The sequence below is a fragment of the Bactrocera dorsalis genome, chromosome 1 (assembly GCF_023373825.1).
Source record: "Bactrocera dorsalis isolate Fly_Bdor chromosome 1, ASM2337382v1, whole genome shotgun sequence".
Classification (NCBI taxonomy): domain Eukaryota; kingdom Metazoa; phylum Arthropoda; class Insecta; order Diptera; family Tephritidae; genus Bactrocera; species Bactrocera dorsalis.
Genome location: NC_064303.1, coordinates 14,555,411 through 14,574,911, shown reverse-complemented (window position 1 = coordinate 14,574,911; position 19,501 = coordinate 14,555,411). Strand labels below are relative to the sequence as shown.

The 19,501-nt window shown below is 28.1% G+C and overlaps 1 protein-coding gene across 12 annotated transcripts in view; it reads right to left on the bottom strand.

Annotated features, from left to right (window-relative positions):
* Positions 1–19,501, bottom strand: part of LOC105228487 (semaphorin-1A) — a 481,986-nt gene that overhangs the window by 9,690 nt on the left and 452,795 nt on the right. For 7 of the 12 annotated variants that reach the window (XM_049455921.1, XM_049455900.1, XM_049455926.1 and 4 more), the window contains 5 exons: positions 16,946–17,101; positions 8,982–9,189; positions 8,566–8,812; positions 7,296–7,349; positions 2,808–2,870 (listed from right to left, as the gene is read on the bottom strand). In XM_049455921.1, the coding sequence (XP_049311878.1) occupies positions 2,859–2,870; positions 7,296–7,349; positions 8,566–8,812; positions 8,982–9,189; positions 16,946–17,101 (677 nt within the window). In that variant the 3' untranslated portion in view covers positions 2,808–2,858. The remainder of the gene's footprint in view (positions 1–2,807; positions 2,871–7,295; positions 7,350–8,565; positions 8,813–8,981; positions 9,190–16,945; positions 17,102–19,501) is intronic. The other 5 variants (XM_049455934.1, XM_049455935.1, XM_049455936.1 and 2 more) reach the window with 5 other exon arrangements.

The following is a 19,501-nucleotide window of genomic DNA, read 5'->3' as shown; positions in this document are numbered from 1 at the left end:
CGCTGTTCGTATGCGGCAGCAAAGTTTATGCATTTTTGGTATGATGCAATATTTTTTTTTGTTTTGTTACGCAATAATAATAAGTTTGATTTGGCAAAGCAGAAATGTTTAAACGAGAGTATGAATGAAACTGACTAATATGCGGAAAAATTTGTAACGAAAGTTGCTTATATGTACATATTCCTTAATATTTGTTATTATTAATTTTTTTTTTAGAAAAAGCAAGTTTAAAATGCTTCATAAACTATTGATGCTAAATAATATTCGATAATATGCTATTTTAACTTATTAATTATAATAAAATTTTACCCTTCGCGTTGTAAGTTACTCAGAGGTTGTTAATTTTTATTAAAAAATTATATTTATTTTTTATTAATAATTATTTATATATTATATAAAAATTTCCTTAAAAATTGATTAAAAATAAAGGGAAGGGATAAAGAGAAATATGCAGGCAATTTTTAAAAATATAAAAGTAAAAACAAAAATACAAATTATAAAATTGTATAATAATATTAAAATATAATATAAAAAAATAATTTACATTTTTGTTTTTATTTTTTTTTAATTTTTTTATATTAAATCTGCTGATTTTTATTGCAAACAAGAAACAGTTTAATAACTGAAATAAGATAAATAGATAAGGATTGTACCGCGACTTTAGATATTTTGTGTAGATTTAGTAATAAAAATATTTTTATACATAGTTTTCTGTTTCATAATCTAAAAATAGTTTTGAGTTTATAAAACTTTAAAATCTATTTTTTCTGATATTATCAAAAAGGAAAAATATATGTTTTTTATATTCCAGAAATATTTTTTTTAATTTTTTTTTTTATTTTGCTAAAAAACAAAAATTTTTCTTTTCAAAAAATTATTGAAAAGCAAAATTAAATTGAAGAGTCCTTTTGTTCAGTAAATACACGCATATTTGTGTCTAAGCCTAATTAAAAGTGTCAGAATAACGTTTGCTGAAATTTTAATTATTTTTTATAAATATTTTTTTCTTAAAATTCGACTTTCTAATTTCTTAGACATTATTTGTGGAGTGCTCTTGTGCAATAGTTGGTTTTACCATAAATGCGATAAATTTTTCTTGCAGCTCCGACAATTTTTAATATAATTTTATAATATTTTAAATAAAATAATAATTTTTCATAATATTTATTTAAATAAAATTGCCCCTATACTATTTCAACAGTTGATTTATTTAAAACTTAACCAATTTTTTTTTTTTGAACTCCAAAAGTTTTTTAAAATTTGATTAATTTTTTTAAATAATAAATTTACTAAAATTTTTTACTTAAATTTTATTTAATTATTATTATTTTTCAAGTTATTGTTTTAAAGTTTTTTTTTAGTACTCCTAAACCATTTCAAGAGTTTAGTTTTCTATAAATGTAACTATTTTTTTTAACTCCGAAAATAATAATTTTCTAATTTTATGATTTTTTTAAATAAAATGTTTTTTTTTTTTAATTTTTATATAAGTTTTGTATTTATAAAAAATTTTAGAATTTATTTATTTAAAATTTCAATAAATTAATAGTAACGGAATAATTTTTTTAAATACCAAAATAAATCATAATATTTAAGATTTATTTTTTAATTAATTTGATTATTTATTTTTGTATAATTTTCAATTTATAAATTTTTTAGAATTTTTTTACCTTTTTTTATTAAATTAAAAAAATAATAATAGTATATATTTTAAATATTGTAGCTAAATAAAATTAAGATATGCATTTATATTTATTGGAATTTTTTATTGATAAAACTTTATCAAATGTTTTTAAATTTTATTTTAATTTTATTAAATTTTGCTTTTAATTAATGTCCAAGATATTTAAATTTATTTTTTATAATAAGTTCTTTTTAATAATTTTTTCTGTAACTCTTTTTTAACATTTATTAAAAATATTTTAAATTTATTTACTGAAATGTTTTGAGTTACAAATTTTTAATTTTTTTTTAAATGTGTTCGTTGAAACTTAAAAAAAAATTTTTGCGTAAAAAAAATTAATTTTTAAATATTCCAACTATATTTTTCGTATAAAAATTTAATTCATTTGAATTTTGTGTTTCAAATATTTTTTATTTAGTTTTTTTAATGCCTTAGTGCCTTAACATGTGCCTTTCATAAGGTTTTAACTTTTTATACTCTTTATGCAAAAAATTATTTAAAAAGAATTCTTATTTAATTTTTGTGTTAAAATGTTATATATTATTATTTTTTTTATAATCCATTATATTGTAAATATAAATTTTTTCTTAACTTTAAATTTGATTTTTTAATTATTTTTTATAATATTTTTTAAATTTTTTTATTTTATTTTTCTATTTACTCTATTTTTTAATAATAGTTTTTTTAGTGTAAATATTCTTTTATAATAAATTATATTTTATTATTTATTTATTTTTATTTTTAATTTTTTAAAATTTTTTTTTTACAAATAGTATTTATTTTGTTTTTAATCAAAAATATTTTGTACTTATCGTAGTAATTATGCTATTCTATAAAGAAACATATTTTAATGAAACTTAAATAATAAATAACGGAAAAAGAAAATGGACAAAGCAAATTTTTCAATACTACAAAAAAAGAAAACAAATCAACTTACAAAGAGAAGGGTAAAATCTGCATTTCAATATCTATGAATTTCTATAACTATATTCCCTTCATACATTCCAGTTTAATGCAAATTAAACTAAAATGCTTTCCTTTCCTTGCCTTGGCCCTAAAATTGCATTTGTCGTTTGAACACACCTTAAGAGTAGCAAAGTGGTGCTTAAATAAGAGTATTTACCATATTTTGGGTAATTAGTCCCTGACTGGTATCAGCCGCCCCATTCCCGTCTCAAAGGTAAACCTAATGGAGAAAAGGGAAGAAGAGAGAAAAGATAGATAGAATTTTGTTTTGTTTTTGTAATGATGTTTTTGTACGGTGTTAATTTTGCGTGTTTTTTTGTCAAAAAGTATAAATTATTGTTCGCCAAAAAATGCATAGTTATGATTAGAAGAAAGAGATAATAGAGAAAAGTATAGAGCATTATATGTAGAAGAAGAGTGGCAAGAGCGTGAGAGAATTAACTCAAAACTGCAACATATTTGAATTACAATTTAACTACAAAGTCGAATAATAAATTTTTCATTTTCAACGTACAGCAGATAAATATGGCAGCCCAATGGTGAAATTTAAGCCGAAAGTCACATGATTGGTGTATTTTATCGCAACCAGTTGAATATACATAGTTAAATATTGTGATTATTATTATTAAAAAAAAAAAACAACAGATGGATGTTTATGAGGTAAATGGTATGAGGAGCTATGTAGACTGTACAGTAGATTATGTATGTATATATAATATGGCCACCCCCTTGCAATGAATGTTATGAGAATTATATATATTTTACGAGTAAATATATAATTACTTAAAATTACCAAAACCTTAAAAATGATTATATACAATTAAATATATAGCTATGATTATTAGTTATTTATAAAACTTTTGGTTAAATTACATATATACTTTAGTATGAATATATGTTCTAATGTATGTAGATTGGTGATTGTTTTAGAATATTTCATTTTATGGTAATCTATGTTATATAATTATGTACATAACTAAGCAATGTTTTGTTTGTTGATAATGTATTTAAAACTACTAATTTTTTTTATGAATTAGTACAAAACAATGTTTTCGAAACTTAAAATATTAAGGTTATGTTTCTCAAGAATACTATAAAAGTAATTACAAAAGTTATCCTTTATCTTCGTGATCCCAAAACTTAGTAATTTTTGTTTACAACATTACTACTGTTCACTATGCGACAAAAAATATGTTTTTGTTTGGATATTAGACCAAAACTAATATTTTCATGTTTCAAGTGAAAATCTCTCCTTCAAAAACGAAAAATTTGTTTTCGGTAATGGGTTTTAAGTCATTTCTCCATTTATTGAATTTGGCTACTAAAATCGAAATATTTGCCTTCCACACAATTTTATCAAATCAGTGGAGTTGTCACATACAATATAAACCTACCTACTAGGTAGACTGTTTTGAGGTGAAGTGATCATTAGTTTAGAGCATAATACTTAATATATTTATGTATTTTATAAACATTTTCGTGGATGTATAAAAGGAAATCCCCTATAACTTGTATCACTGTGATTAAAACGTACGCTGAAGTTGCCAATTAATACTGTCGGGCATCAGGTCGGCAGATAATTTTTTTTATGTGGTGCAATGAGTTCAAAGCGGGCCGATTACGCGTTAAAGATGACCATTAATCTTTACCGAATAGCTTCATGTTCAAAAAATCAAAGACCATGTGGTACAGCCTATACAATTTTGAATAATGTTTCTCCAGAGTGTCAAACCTCATTGAATACTTGGGTTTACACATAACACTGAAACCACCGACTAATCCAGCGAATATCGAGCAAAAGGAAAAGTCGATCAAAAAGCAATGTCATGTTGACAGGTTTCTTTGAATATAGTAGTGTAATGCACTAGAAATTCTTCTGACAGACCAAACTGGCAACAAAGAATATTATTTGCGCGTTATGCGTTGTTCGTATGAAGTTATTTCGCTGAAAGGGTTACATATATTGTATATGAGCGAACAACTCTTGATGTATTCATGACGATAATGGTTCTTCTCGAATTTTGCGAAAACGTCGACTCATATCGTCTCGTAACCACCGTATTGGCTTGATTTCGTTTTGTGCGAGTTTTTGATTATTCAGCGAACCTCAAAGGCTAAGGCGGGGACGTCATATTGACATGACTAAGAAAATAAAAACCGAATGGGAAACGGTTTTGAAGACTATACCGGACTTTTTGATCTCTAATAATATTGATTGATACATAAATTTTCGTCTATAAAAAATAATAAAATTTTCGTCTTTAAAAGATAATCCAATTTTCGCTTTTAAAATATAATAAATACATAGAAATAGTGTCCTTTAGGGAGCTTCATATTGAGTTGATACTTGAGTACAATGTATTTCTTTTACAAAGGGTGTTAAAAGCAGTGGATTATGGGTTCCCATGCGGTATGGGTAGCTTTACACAGAAATTCTAAACTTCGATTTGCAACTTTGGAAATATTTTTGACTCTTCTTTTAAGATGTGTAAAAATAAGCTTTTAAATTTACTAACTTATAAGCTTCGCATCGGATCTATGTATAAAACCCCAAGGTAAAACGCCTCATTCAAAATATAATTTTATTAAACACAGTAAATACCGACAGATTATATTTGTTCAAGTTAAGTTATTTCCTAAAATATGCCAATATTTATCCAGATGATTGCGGAGATAGTCTATTTTGGTATTCATATTTGTTCCTAGATTCTGAAAGATTATCAGAATATTGTGTAGAATTTCTTCATCACTTGCTATTTTATAGTTAGTAAACAAATTTTCGATTACCAACATTTTTTTGTTAGATCACGCTTTGGTCGTGTGAAGTTGTCATATGTTTTTTGCTTAGTATTGTTTGTCATTTTATCATGGAGAGTTGATTCGGAGACGTTGGCAGCAACTTGGACTGACGTATGGAATCACTTCGCACATTTTACCTCGAGATCTTTATTTTAAAACGTACAAAATAAGCTTGTGCAAGAACTGAAGCCGTTTGACCTTCCTTAGCAACATCGCTTCGCTCTATGGGCTCTTGAAAAGTTTCAAGAAGATCCGACGTTTTCAAACCAAATTTTGTTCAGTGATGAGGCCCATTTCTGGTTCAATGGGTATTTAAACAAGTAAAATTTCCGCATTTGAGACGAAGAGCAAGCTGAATAGATTAAAGAACTGTAATTTCAATTTGTGGGCCGGTGGTATCATTGGTCCATATTTCTTCAAAAATAATGCCGATGAGAACGTAATCGTAAATGGTAACCTACTATTTATTGCCTAAATTGAAGCTTGTGATATAGGGGACATTTGGTTTCAATAAGAGGGTGCTGTTTTAAACTCATCGCATCAATTAATTTATTTATTGAGATAACACTTCATTGAGCATATACGTGTAATTTAACTTTATGGGGACATGTAAAATTGAAAGTCTATGCGGGCAATTCCGTTTCAATACAGGCTTTGAAGCGAACCATCACACCTGTCATCGCCAGTTACCAGTCTGAATGTTCGAACAAATCATCGAAAATAGGAGTTAATGGATGGACCAACTGAGACGTAGTCGCGGCCAACATATTGTATAAAACAGATAATCTTCAGAAAATAAATAATAAGGGATGTTCTTCGAAATGATACGAAATATTCCCCATTAAATTTTATGTTTCTGTGTTTTTTCTTTAAAAAAGTAGGGAGCTTCGAAATGGATCACCATTTATATATACATATGTATATACATAAAACTCCTTCTAACTATAAGAAAGCTGCTTATCCTTTTTCTTTAATTAAGTATGGAACGTGATTCAATCCGATTTAAATATTTTTCTTTTATTATTTATATTAAATAACTTATTTACATTCGGGTTTTTACGCTGCGGAGATTTTATGATTTGTATAGAGAATATGTATAAGTGAATTATATAAATACATATAAATATGTATGTTGTTCTTGCAAAAATATTTACAATGTAATAACGGCATAAATCCCATATTCGAAATCACTCAATTTTATGCAATTTACTTGCATTGCAGCATGATTTATGCTCTAACTAATACAATTAACAGAAAATATCTACAAATTGTCAGTGTTGAAGCGTGCAGTTAAGATTAGGTTTTAAGCAAATAAAGAGTCATAGCACTATATATATATATATATATATTTATATATGTACACACATACAATATATTTACATAAATACATGAAACATTGAAAGCCGATGCTATTTACTTATTGTGATTGTATTAGTTGCTAAGATTGTTAAGTTATAGAATATAGACAAACAAAGCAGCATTCATACGCATATCTAAATTAGTACATACATATAACTATTTACATACATATATGTATACATACATTAGTAGACTACTTAGGAAAGTTTACGCAGTATTTTTTTGCTTTTTGTTTTTTGGTTTTTAGTACAGTTTTTTAAAGGTTTCGCTAAACATTTGAAAAATACACCAATCATTGACGACTGAGAAAGTGAGCAAGCGTACGTACAAGTTCACCTACTAAACATTCAAATCAATTCCAAAATAAATTAAAATTAAATTAAATTTTTTTCGCTTTTTGTTACACCAAAAAAGTTACCGTGAAACATCAATAGTTAAGTTACATGAATGGCATCATTGCATTGGTAAGCACGAATGCACAACCTACCTTCTTAACGCTGCGAGTTGTCGAAAAGCCATCGCCACGACGATAATTATCACCCTGAGTAGTGAAAAGGAGAAGAATTAATTATTTAACGGTATTTATTTGTATGTATTAACTTAAATTAGTTGATTTAGATTAATATTAATACTAGGGTGGACCTTAAATTATTTAAAAAAAAAATTTTTAATATTTTATTTTGTATATATTATACTGCTCAATCTAAATTTAGAAGAATTTTTATACTAGGGTGCACCTAAAATTAAAAAAAAATTTAAATTAAATTACATTAAAAATATTTTAAATATTTTGTTTTGGGTATACTATACTAGGGTGGACAAAAAAAATATCAAAAAAAAAATGTTTTTTGGGACTATTCTGTTTATTAGGGTGAACCCTAAATTATTTTAAAAATAATTTTTAATTTGTTTTGATTATACTCTACTTGCTTATTCTAAATTAGTTAAATTTGGACCTTAAATTATCTCAAAAATAATTTTTAATATTTTGTTTTGGGTATATTATACTCGTACTGTTCAACTTAAATTTGTTTAATTTTAGATTTAAGTAAGTTGATTTATAAGGATATTTATATTAGGGTGGTCCAAAAAAAATTACGAATAATTATTTTGAGACTAGTTTGCTAACATTGAAGTAGTTAAATTTTGGCCGTATGTATGGTATATTGATTAAGGGTTATTTTTAAATTAGGGTGGACCTTAAAAAAACTAACGAATACTATTTTGTAACTTTTTTTTGCGTCTGAACTGATCATTCTTAAATTATTTAAATTTTAAGATTACTTAAGTTGATTTATGATTATGTTTATACTAGGGTGAACCTTAAAAAATCTAACAAATAATTTTTAATACTTTAATCTTCTCAATCTTATAATAAACATTTTAAAATTTTAGGTTTTGATATGTTGATTATGTTTATACTAAGGTGAGCCTTAAAAATGAACTACGCATAATTTTTGATAATTTTTTTTTAGTTTATTGATATTTCTAATATTTGTAATATCTAATATTACAAATATATTGAAGTGTCTAAATTTACAAATATCACGTGTTTAGCCACTTTTATGACGATATAATTAATTCTACTTAGACCTCGGCGTTATTTTTCAGTAAAATTTACACAATGTTTTTTTTTATCGTACACAATTTTATGCCCTCCACTGTATTTTTTATTTTTTTTTTATACTTCATTAAAAAGTATTATATTCAAATAAAAATTCGGTTTTAACACATTCCCATACTGTATTCATACTTACCATCACCTGATGCGATCGCAGTGTGCCGAAATTGTCCCGACCGCGATATGTCTGTTGTGTATTATAGCCATCGGGCTGGAATTGGAAGAGCGTTTCGGAGTTGGGTCCATGATGATGCATGGGCTTGCGTAGCGTACTCTTTGGTGAATGTTGCATTTTATTTTGTGGTGGTGGCTGTGGCAAGAGCACCGGTTCGGCGTACGTCACCTCCTCCACTTGAGGTAGAAGCTTGGGCTCGGCTTGTATGCTAAGCGGACAAAAAATTGAAAGTGTAAGTAATAGTTTGTGGCAAATTTAGGTGAGTAAGAAAAAAGCAAAAGGAGATTTTGTTTGTAAAATATTTTAATAACTTAGTATATATAGTAAATATATGGTAATCATCTTTATCTACATCTATACATATGCATAATACTTACCGATTGACATTTTGACGCTGCTCAAAGTACTCATACTCCGTATCGGGGTATGGCAAATTGTCATCCTCATCCTTGTGACAGCGTCGGCCACAGAAGTAGCCTGTAAAGAAGCCCACTAATAGGGAGAAAATTGAACCTGCTAAGACGGCCATAACGAGCGTTTCGACGGTATACTGCGCATTGATAATATCTGCTGAAATTTGTGGACCTTGTTTAGTAGTTAAATATGGCGAAATGCATTGCGTGGTAATAAAGTTTTTTATAGGCATATTTTTATAAATATTTGAAATTTTTATATTTTTTTTAATTTCATTTATTTTTTTTGTTAATTTTTAAATTTAAAAAATATTTAGAAATTGTTTATATTCCAAATTTTTTTTTTTATTTTTTTATATTTCGAAATTTTTTGAATTTTTGTTTTTGTTTTTTAAATAAATATTTTTTATTATTTTTTTTTTACGTTTTGAAAAAAAAATTATGTATTTTTTTTTAATTTTTTGAATTTTGAAAATTAATATTTTTTTTTCAAAATATGTTTTTTTTTTTGAAATATGGATGTGTAATTTATTTATGTTTTGAAAGAATATTTTTATAAATATTTGAAATTTTTATATTTTTTTAATTTTATTGGTTTTTCAATGATTTTTAAATTTTAAAAAATATTTGGAAGTTTTGTTATTTCCAAATTTTTTTTTTTTTAATTTTTGTTTGAAATTTGTAATTTGTTTTTATATTTTGAAAAAATATTTTGGATAATATTTTTTAAAATTTTTTTATGTTTTCAAAAAGTATTTAAATTTTTTTGTATTTCCAAAATTTTTTTGGATTTTTTTAATTTTGAAAATTTATTTATTTTTTTCAAAAAATGGGTTTATTGTTTTTTTTTTTTTAATTTTTTTGTAATATTTTTTTGTTTCGAAAATATATTTTTATTTTGTTTTATTTAAAAGTTTTTTTTAATAATTTTTGGTTTCGTTGCATTTGCGTTTATTCATAAATAATGCATTTTCATTGTGTTCGTTTCAGCAACGCATGTATTGTTGTTGTTGTTTATTTATGTTGTGTTGGGCGCACAAAAACCAAAAAAAAATACCAATACACCAACACCAACACCAAAGAGCAACAGTGTATGTATGTAACAGCAACAGCAACAGCAACCAACAACAACGTTAATTTTTTTTAGGTTACACACGACATCATAAATATGTAACATTGAGGTGGATTATGATAAACGCCAAGATATAATATATTTATTTATTTATTTGTTTGGTTTTGGTTGATAATCATTAAGAAAAAAGAAAAGAAAAAAGGAAGAGAATAAATTTGAACGTTAATAATTTTCATTGCAAACGGGTATAAAGTGTGAGTGTGTAAGTGCATATGGTCATATAAAAAACAAAATTTAATGGTTGGGAGGGTACATATGTAAAGGTGGCAACGCTAATGCTTAACTACAGAAAATTTGTTCAAATAAATTACAAAAAAAAAAAAATATTCATGTGGAAAAAATGAAAATATATTTGGGTGAAAAAGGATATTTTGTATTTGTGTAATTTTCTAGGAAAAAAATAATTTTCGAAAAAGTTTTGAATAAATTTGAAATTTTATGTAAGTATTATGCCTTAAGATAAAGAACCATTTTGTTGAGTTTTAATAAAATTTTACAAAACATGCAGTACATACATATGCTTACAAAGATATTACTTAGTCCAAAAAGATGCAAAAATAGTTAAAGGGCATTAAAGAAAGAGATGGATAATAGAATTGAAAGGATTCTGTCAGGCATTCTAAATAAAACAAAATTCCGTATATAGTAGAGGTAAATACTAAGCAAATTTTTTATGCGGGAACCCACTGAAAAATATGCTAAATTTGCTTAAAAATATATGTGAATGAAACAAAGTTGTTTACTGCAACAACAATATTTAAATATCTCTAGACATCTAAGATGCTTTTAACTACACGTTTTACGAAAACGTGGCAAGAGCCTTATAGAAAAGGAAAGGCGGCATCGGTACGCAGACGAATGGAGACCGTACTGCGCACAAGTATAGCTGAATCCACAATATGGGATTCTAGGCTTCGTCTCGACATAACAAGAGGCTGCCTGCGGGGTGGAGTGCTATTCCCCTACTATGGAGCATTGTTGTGGGCCACTTAGTTGAGCTCCTAACTAGCAATGGAATTCGCTGTCAGGGATATGCGGTTGACATTGTCACTTTAGCCAGGGGCAAATTCGCAGACACTCTCTGTGGCATTATACAAAGGGGACTAGGCTTGGCAAAGAGGTAGTACAGAGGGATTGGTTTGAACATCAAAACCACGTTCGTTTCGTTCACGAGACGAAGGTCTATGTCAGGCCTCATAGATCTATATGGTCAAATAACAGGGCCTAACGCTGGATTATACTCTTCGGTGGAGACAGCTACAAAGGCACTCACGGCGTGCAATGTACTTGCCGGAAAAAGCTGGAGCTGCACTATAAGTATACCCAGGTGGGTGTACACTACTATTGTAAAACCGATTATTACTTATGAGACGGTGGCCTGAGCCTCAAATCGCATCGTAGACTTCGATAGTTATTCAACTATTGAAGCTGGGCATAGGTCGTTGGCTCTTCTGCTAAGAGGAAGCAGCATTAAATGGTTCACTGACGGCTCGAAAACGTCGGAGGGTTGAAAGGCTACTGTCGTTGTCCGTCTATTTCAATATGTCTCATTCATTTTAAGCGTAAGCAACACATTTTTCTTCACACAAATATATTGAACTTTGTGCCTGAACTGCTTCTGTGGGGAGTTCTTCTTCACTAATTTAATATGAGGAAAATTTCAGCCGAAAGTTATCGTAAGAAGAACGTTCTGGGTGGCCAAAAAGATTAAGATTGTTACCAAATACAAGAAGAACTCGCAGACTCTCTTGGAGTTTTGGAAATGGCTCTGGTACTCTACAAAAAATAAGTCGGATTGAGACTGATAATAAAAAAATTGGTCTATTATGACAACCCTCAAAGCAAAGAATGAAACTTGGCCAACCAGCCAAATCAGCGGGAAAGGCGAATAAGTTTGCATGACGTCAAGGAATGCTCTGTATTTGGTGGAATCACAAGATTGTTCTATATTATGAGCTTCTTAAATCTGGTAAGCCCATAACCGGTTAACGCTAAAGACAATAACTCATCAAAGTTGAAGCGATCGATTTCCGAAAAACATTGGCATTGGCGATTAAACACTAGGTCACAATTTGCCACCATAACACCCTTAGCATAATTTTGCAAGGCGATTTGAAAACTATTTAAAAATACCTCTGCCTTACCCGCATCATGGTCTGGACCTGCCGATTCTGACTACCATTTGAGAATACCCCACTGGAACACGATTCACAATAGCACAGATTATTTAAAACTAGCTTGGTTCAATAATTTTTGGCAGAAGAATGCGACATTGATATAACTTCAGAGGTATTACTCTGATCAATGATATTGTCTTTTTTTCTTAAATAAAGGTAGAAATTTTGAAAAAAGCATATGTATACATATACATATGTATATGTAGTTATTGATCTAATATGTACATATATGATTCTATATATATTCAACTTAACATAGCCTTAATTAAGGCTATAAAATCAGCTTAAGAATAGAAAATTAATCAAATAAAAGCGCATAGAAATTAGAAACCACAAAACAATAACAAAAACAGCTTTATTCTCACATATATAATTATATGTCTATCCTCACATGTATCATAGGTACATATATCTAGAGCACATCAATCTACATAACTATAACAATATAGTGGCAGTAATTTTGATTGAGCACATGAACTGAAACCAATCAATGCAACTGCAAATGTCTAAAATGGCAAATAAATATCAACAATAAAAATATGATAAACTATAACAAAAAGCTTAGAAGCAACGAAGCGCAGCGCATATGAAAAAGTCAAACGTACACATACACGCAAATAAAAGAAAGTGGCTTTACAACAAAATACAAAAACAACTTTATATATACACTAACAAAGGCAAATATGCACGTATAAGTTACAGCCAAGCAGACAAGCTGTCAAGTCGTGCATGCAGGCATTTTAAGAACAACAGCTATGCATGCCAACACACAGACTCATACACATGCGCAAATATATTTATAAACAACCTCGGCTTAGTGTAATAAAATACGTAAATCAAAGGAATACATCATAAGACGCCAACATTAACAAATATATTGGTGTTAGTCAAGCATGTGTTAGTACAGTTGTATTTATACACTGTGTGTGTGCCGGATATTCAGGTAAAAGAGTGTAAGCGCATAACAAACGTTAAAAATTACACACTCTCAAGGTGTGTGCAAGGAGTAAACGAGTTTTAGTATCACTACCATAGCAATAAAAAGCAACAACAACATGCTTTAATATAAAATGCTATCAAAGAAAATGCGAAAGTGCCATAAATCCGGACAAGCTGTGTCACTGTCATCATTAACCGCACAGACGAGCGGTTGGTCGGTGGTGCACTAAAGGGTGGCCCAAATTGTTTTTTATAAAACTTTTTATTAAAATTTAGAAAAATAAAAAAAGTACTGGGATAAAAAAAATAATTTTAATTAATGATTTAATTAATTTTACATACATATTTATTAAATAATTATTGAAATTAAAGAAAAATTAATAATAATTTTTAAATTAATATGTAAAATTTATATAAAATTAATTATTTTTTATAATATTTTTGTATTCAAATTTAGAAAATTAAAAAAAAGTAGTGGGGTAAAAAAATTAAGTTTAAATTATTATTATAATAATTGAAATTAAAATTTACAAAAAATAATAAATTAAGTTAATTAAATTAAATTTAAAAATAATTAATTTTTAATTTTTAAAATAATGTGTAATATTTATGTAAAATTAATTATTCTAATAATTAGTTAATTAAATTAAAAAAAAAACATATACAATTAATTAATTAAGAATTAGAATTAATTTTATTTATCACGCTATTTTCTATAATTTTAATAATTATTTAATTGAAACCTTTTCAATTTAATAAAAACACTAAAATTTAATCAATTAATTAAAAATATATATTATTTCGTTTAGCTTGCCATATTTATTAAAAAATGGTGTTAAAAAAATTAATTTATTAGAAAAATTTACAAATTAATTTAAAACATTAAAATTATTTAATTAATTATTTTTTAATTTAATTAGTTTAAATTAATTTTTTATATTGTTTTAATTATTTTTTTGTTATTAAATTTAATATAATGAAATATTTTATAATTAATTAATTAATTTTAAACTTAAACATCATTTAATTAATTATTTTTTTTAAATTTAATTAATCAAAATTAATTTTTTTATATCACTACTCTTTTTAAATATTATTAATTAATTTATAATTTTTTTAAAATTAATTAATTAATTTTACAAAAATTAATTTAAGGCAAAAAAATTAATTAATTTAGAAAAATTTTACAAATTAATTCAAAACTTAAAAATTATGTAATTAATTATTTTTTAATTTAATCAGTTAAAATTAATTTTTTATCCCCCTGCGTTGTTTTAATTATTTAATTATTTTTTTAAATTTAATGTAATGAATTATTTTTATAATTAATTATTTATAAACTTAAACATTATTTAATTATTTTTTTTTTAATTTTATTAATCAAAATTAATTTTTTTATTTGACTACTCTTTTTGAATATTTTTAATTAATTCATTATTTTTTTAAATTTAATTAAATAATTTTACATAAATTTCACAAATTAACTAAGGTAAAAAAATTAATTAATTTAGAAAAAAAATGTTATATGTTTAGCTTGCCACATTTTTATAAAAAAGTTCTTAAATTTGTAAATTTTTATTTTAATATTACCGAATAAGACTGGCTAAATTTCAGAGCTCAGAAGCTTGTTAATATTTTTAAACACTACTTCATTCGTAAAAATACAAAAAAAAAAGAATTATGTGGCATCACTTAGATTTTTTTAACAAAATTTTTATGATTCTTTTAGGTTTGGAATTTCTTAAATTAAAAACAGTACCTCTGTTAGTCTCTCAGTTAATGCATACATTCTAATTTCTTGAGAGCTGGAAAAGCTTCTTCGTGGAAAACTACTTCATATAAATCAATGTGTGTGAGTCAGAGAAACTGTTAGGATTGAGTTATTAGCGCTAAGAGATTACCTTCAAATTGATATCAATATTATTGAAATCGGTGTAGTTTTAAAAAAGTTATACCTAGTTTTCGGTCGGCCTTACTAATCCGCATGCAGCACATTATGTTGATCATTTCATGTAGCCTGCTTTCAGGGGCACTAAAAGCAATGTGCCGCATTATTAAAGAAAATTCAAGCTAGACTATTATGCGCGTAATCATACAGCAAGGTGTTATCGAGTACGGGAGAGTGAAAAAATCGCATAACTTTCATAAATATGGACTAATGACTTCATCTTACCAAAAATATATAAACACCTCGAAAGTCTTTTTTTTACAAACATTTTAATTTCTGCCGATTTGATTGTTAGATTTTTAAGCGCGATATGGATGATTCAATTGTTAGGTAAAAAGGAAAGACAGAAAGAAGTGCTATAATTATTTTGCAGTGCAAAATCTCATTGTGCATAGTAAGTAACATTTACTTCATAACTTCCACAAATACGGACCGATAAAGTCCCGGAAACTCGGGATTTGCAACTTTAGCTAAAGTTTTGCAAGTTTAGGATACGAAATTTAAAATAGTATTATATCATAAATTTATTGTCGTTAAAAACTTTAATATTTTCTCAGTCCCGAAAATTCGGGATCACAAAATGGCAGTCCCGAAATTTTTGTAACTGCAAAGGTTATATGTGTTATATATGTATGTATTTAATTTCGTTATAATTTTTTTTGGTCAATCCCGAAAATCCGGTATCAATAAAATGCAGTCCCGAAATTTACGTATATGACTTTTGGAGATATGAATTCATTATGGTTAAAGTTTATTTGTCGGTCCCGAAAATTCGGGATCAAAAAATTGCAATCCCGAAATTTTTATAACTGCAAAAGTCGCTTTTAACATTTTTTTTTTTAAAGAAGTCGGAAATGGAAGTTTTTAGTCCCGATAATTTAGTTTTTGAAAATTGTAGACCCGTAAATTTGGTATTTGCATCATATTGAGACTTTTGCTCAGAAAGAAAACTTCACCATGAATATCTAGTAAATGGGTAATGCTCAGATCTGCTCGATCGATATTAAAAATTGCGTAACAAATCTTAAAGAGATCGAATCTTTTCACATACAAATGAATCAACTATCAAAACTACTATAAAATTCATGGTTTTCTCTTTAATTTTTTTTTTAGATTTTTTTTAAATGGATAAGAGTTTAGTTTTGAAGATCAGGTCGCTGTTTCCAAAGATACGATTTTTTTATTAAGAAAGTTATAGCAAACATGGCATGAGCACTTGTGACACTGGGGACATACGAGGTATATTTATGTATATGTATATCGATATAACGACTTCTGAAGAGCACTTCTAGCGGTGTAATTCTTTTTAAAAGTATTTCAAACATTATGGATGTCTTCTTGATATGTTTTTTTACAACTTTTTTTTAGATTTCAACAAACTTTATCATTTTTTTTTAATTTTGTAATGGTAAAAATTTTTCGCTAAACCTCAGAACTTACCTTCTACTCAACTTAACTAATAGCGTAAAAATATTAAACAAAATTAAACAAAAGCAACTACTTGGACCACCCTATATGCACATACATAAATAAATAACACAACAACATGTTTAAAAAAGCGTTTACAAATACATAGCGAGTTATCTACATCGTACACAATTACACATACAAGTTTTTACATATGTACAAAAAAGGATTGGGCTTGGGTTTGGGACTAGTTTTTATTATTATTACTACACGTTGCACAATAAATTTGAATAAAAATGAAGCAAAGAGTTTGTTTTCATCTTACCTTCGAAATTCTTATCACCCATAATATTGATGATCTCCTGATCCTTGCCTTGGCGTCGTGAATCCAACAAATCCATATCGTCACGATAGCCTTTTTGTTCGCCGACATTCGCATCCTTGGAATTGATTTTACCTGCAAATGTGAATGGAGTGTATGCTGAGAATAGAGGCGGTGCAATGATAGAGTGCAAGAGAGGCGAGACGGCGGGCATAGTATTTCAAATGGCGAGATGTTTGTATGTATTAAATATGCAATATTTTAGTGTTGTTATTGTGGTGGTGATACGAAAAGTAAAACGAAAGAAGAATGTGCGTTGAAAATGAAAATGCATAAATGTGATGATTACAAATGATAGATACGAAAATAAAGAGAAAATAAAAACTGTTATTGTCTTGGAAGTTTATTTTGTTTTTTTTTGGGGGTATTTTGATAAAAATACGTAGATAAATGCTTATATAAAAACTTGAAATACTTAACGGTAAATATATATAAGAGTATATATGTTTATTTTAAAGTGTTCTTTCTGTGTGTTTTTTAATTATTTTTTGATACACAAGTGCTTTTGCAAAGATATTTCAAATGAAGGTTAACTATTATCATATTAATAAAGTAGCTAATAATAGATACCGAGAGTTGAAGAGGGAAGCGAGACGCATTTGTAGTCAAAAAAAGTGATAGATCGAGATGCGTGAGCATGAAGAGCTTGATAAGCTGGCCGACAGGGGTAATACTCGTAAAACTACGAAAAGTTGCGACCATTAACATAAGGTTTTAAGACCGGAGCATACTCTTGTAGAACCCCCAGAGGATCTAGTGACTGATGTCCTAATCATACTAAAATTGTGGAGGGAACACATCTCCAGTCTGCTGAATGGCAGTGAAAGCATAACACCAGAAGATGTTGAATCTGTTTCTCCAATCGATGACGATGGAGCAGACGTTCAATTCCCCCGACCATGAAGAAGTTCGATTAGCAATTACCCGTCTGAAGAAAAACAAACGGCTGATGCCGATGGATTGTTGGTTGAGCTGTTCAAATACGGGGGCGAAGAAATGATAAGGAACATACAACAGCTTCTTTGTAGAATATGGTCGAATGAAAGCATGCCCAACGATTGGAATTTAAGTGTGTTCTGCTCAATGCCCAAAAAGGGACCGTCGACAAACTGATTGGATCTTATCAAATGGACAAGGTGAAATCGACTCAGCTCGTCGCGCCATACCGTATACGTAAACTGCGGTAATCGTGGTCACATTGAAGAATAGCGCCTAGTTGCCATTGAACTTCGACCAGCTGCGGTGTTACTCTGAGATCTTTCTGACCTAGGGTAGATCGCAGGATATTTACTGAGCTTCTTGCCCTTTGCAAAATATATTTGGCCGGAATTGTAAGACATTGTCCAACAGGACTGGACATTGTGCAATAGATATTCATGCGGTTAAGATTTTGCCAAAGGCAAGTTGTCAAAGTATCTATTATGGAAGAAGATGAGGTACTTTTTGAAGACTAAGCCTGCCTTGCTCTTGGAAGTCTGAGTTTGAAACATTTCGGCTGTCATACCTTCGGTGAACCAGGTGACATAGTCGAAACTGACGTTAGCCATCTAAGGAGATTTGTGATAGCCTCAAAGCACTTAGTTGACTTATGAGCCTTTAAGCTAAACATCTTGTCAGAGACAAATTGTCAAAGTATTGTGGAAGAAGGTGACGTGCTATTTGAAGACTGAGCAAGTCTAGCTTTTGGAAGTCCATGGTCGAAACATTTGTTTAGTCATACCTTTGACGAACTATGGGCAATTATATAGGAGTGTTAAGTACCATAACGGACCGTTAGCTTTCCAAGTGAGATCCACTGTTATGATCAACCTATTAACCTTACTTAACCTACACCAACGAAAACTTTCACGGAAATATCGCTGATCCACTATTAGGGTGGGCCTTTAACTTTACTTAACCTAAGCCAACCAAGGTTTGTAGGAACATAATAGTGAAACACGTAACAGAAGGTGTAAAGGTGTAAGATTCAATGTTTTGTACTTTTTTGTTTCAAAACGTTGGCTTACTTGATTTACAACTATGGCTGAAGTGTTGATAGGCGGCTCTCACACCTGTCAAATGTTGATAAGTCATTGGAGAGTACTTATAACTGAGTCATCTGACATTTAACTCTTTTTTACTACCTTTTACATGAAAACATGTAGTCCACACCAGCTGTCAGGATTCACTCAAAAATATGGACATCTGGACAATTAAATATATGTATGAAGTTGCAGGTGAACTGAAAGCTATACAAAGCGTCTACCACAATAACATTTATTTTAGCTTAAATTCATAAATTTTTCCTTTTAATTTCGCTTGTACACCAACTGTGGAATTTAATTTGAGCACAGAGCTTGGCAATTTGCCATTATCTGGCACGCGGCCAAATCTCTGCCAGGAGAGTAACACGAGCAATACTCCGGGAATGTACGTTGTTATAATGACAGAATAACAAAAATTAATATTGTTGAATTTTTCGCTTTTATATAGGATTATATTCTCGAATTAAATATGTAT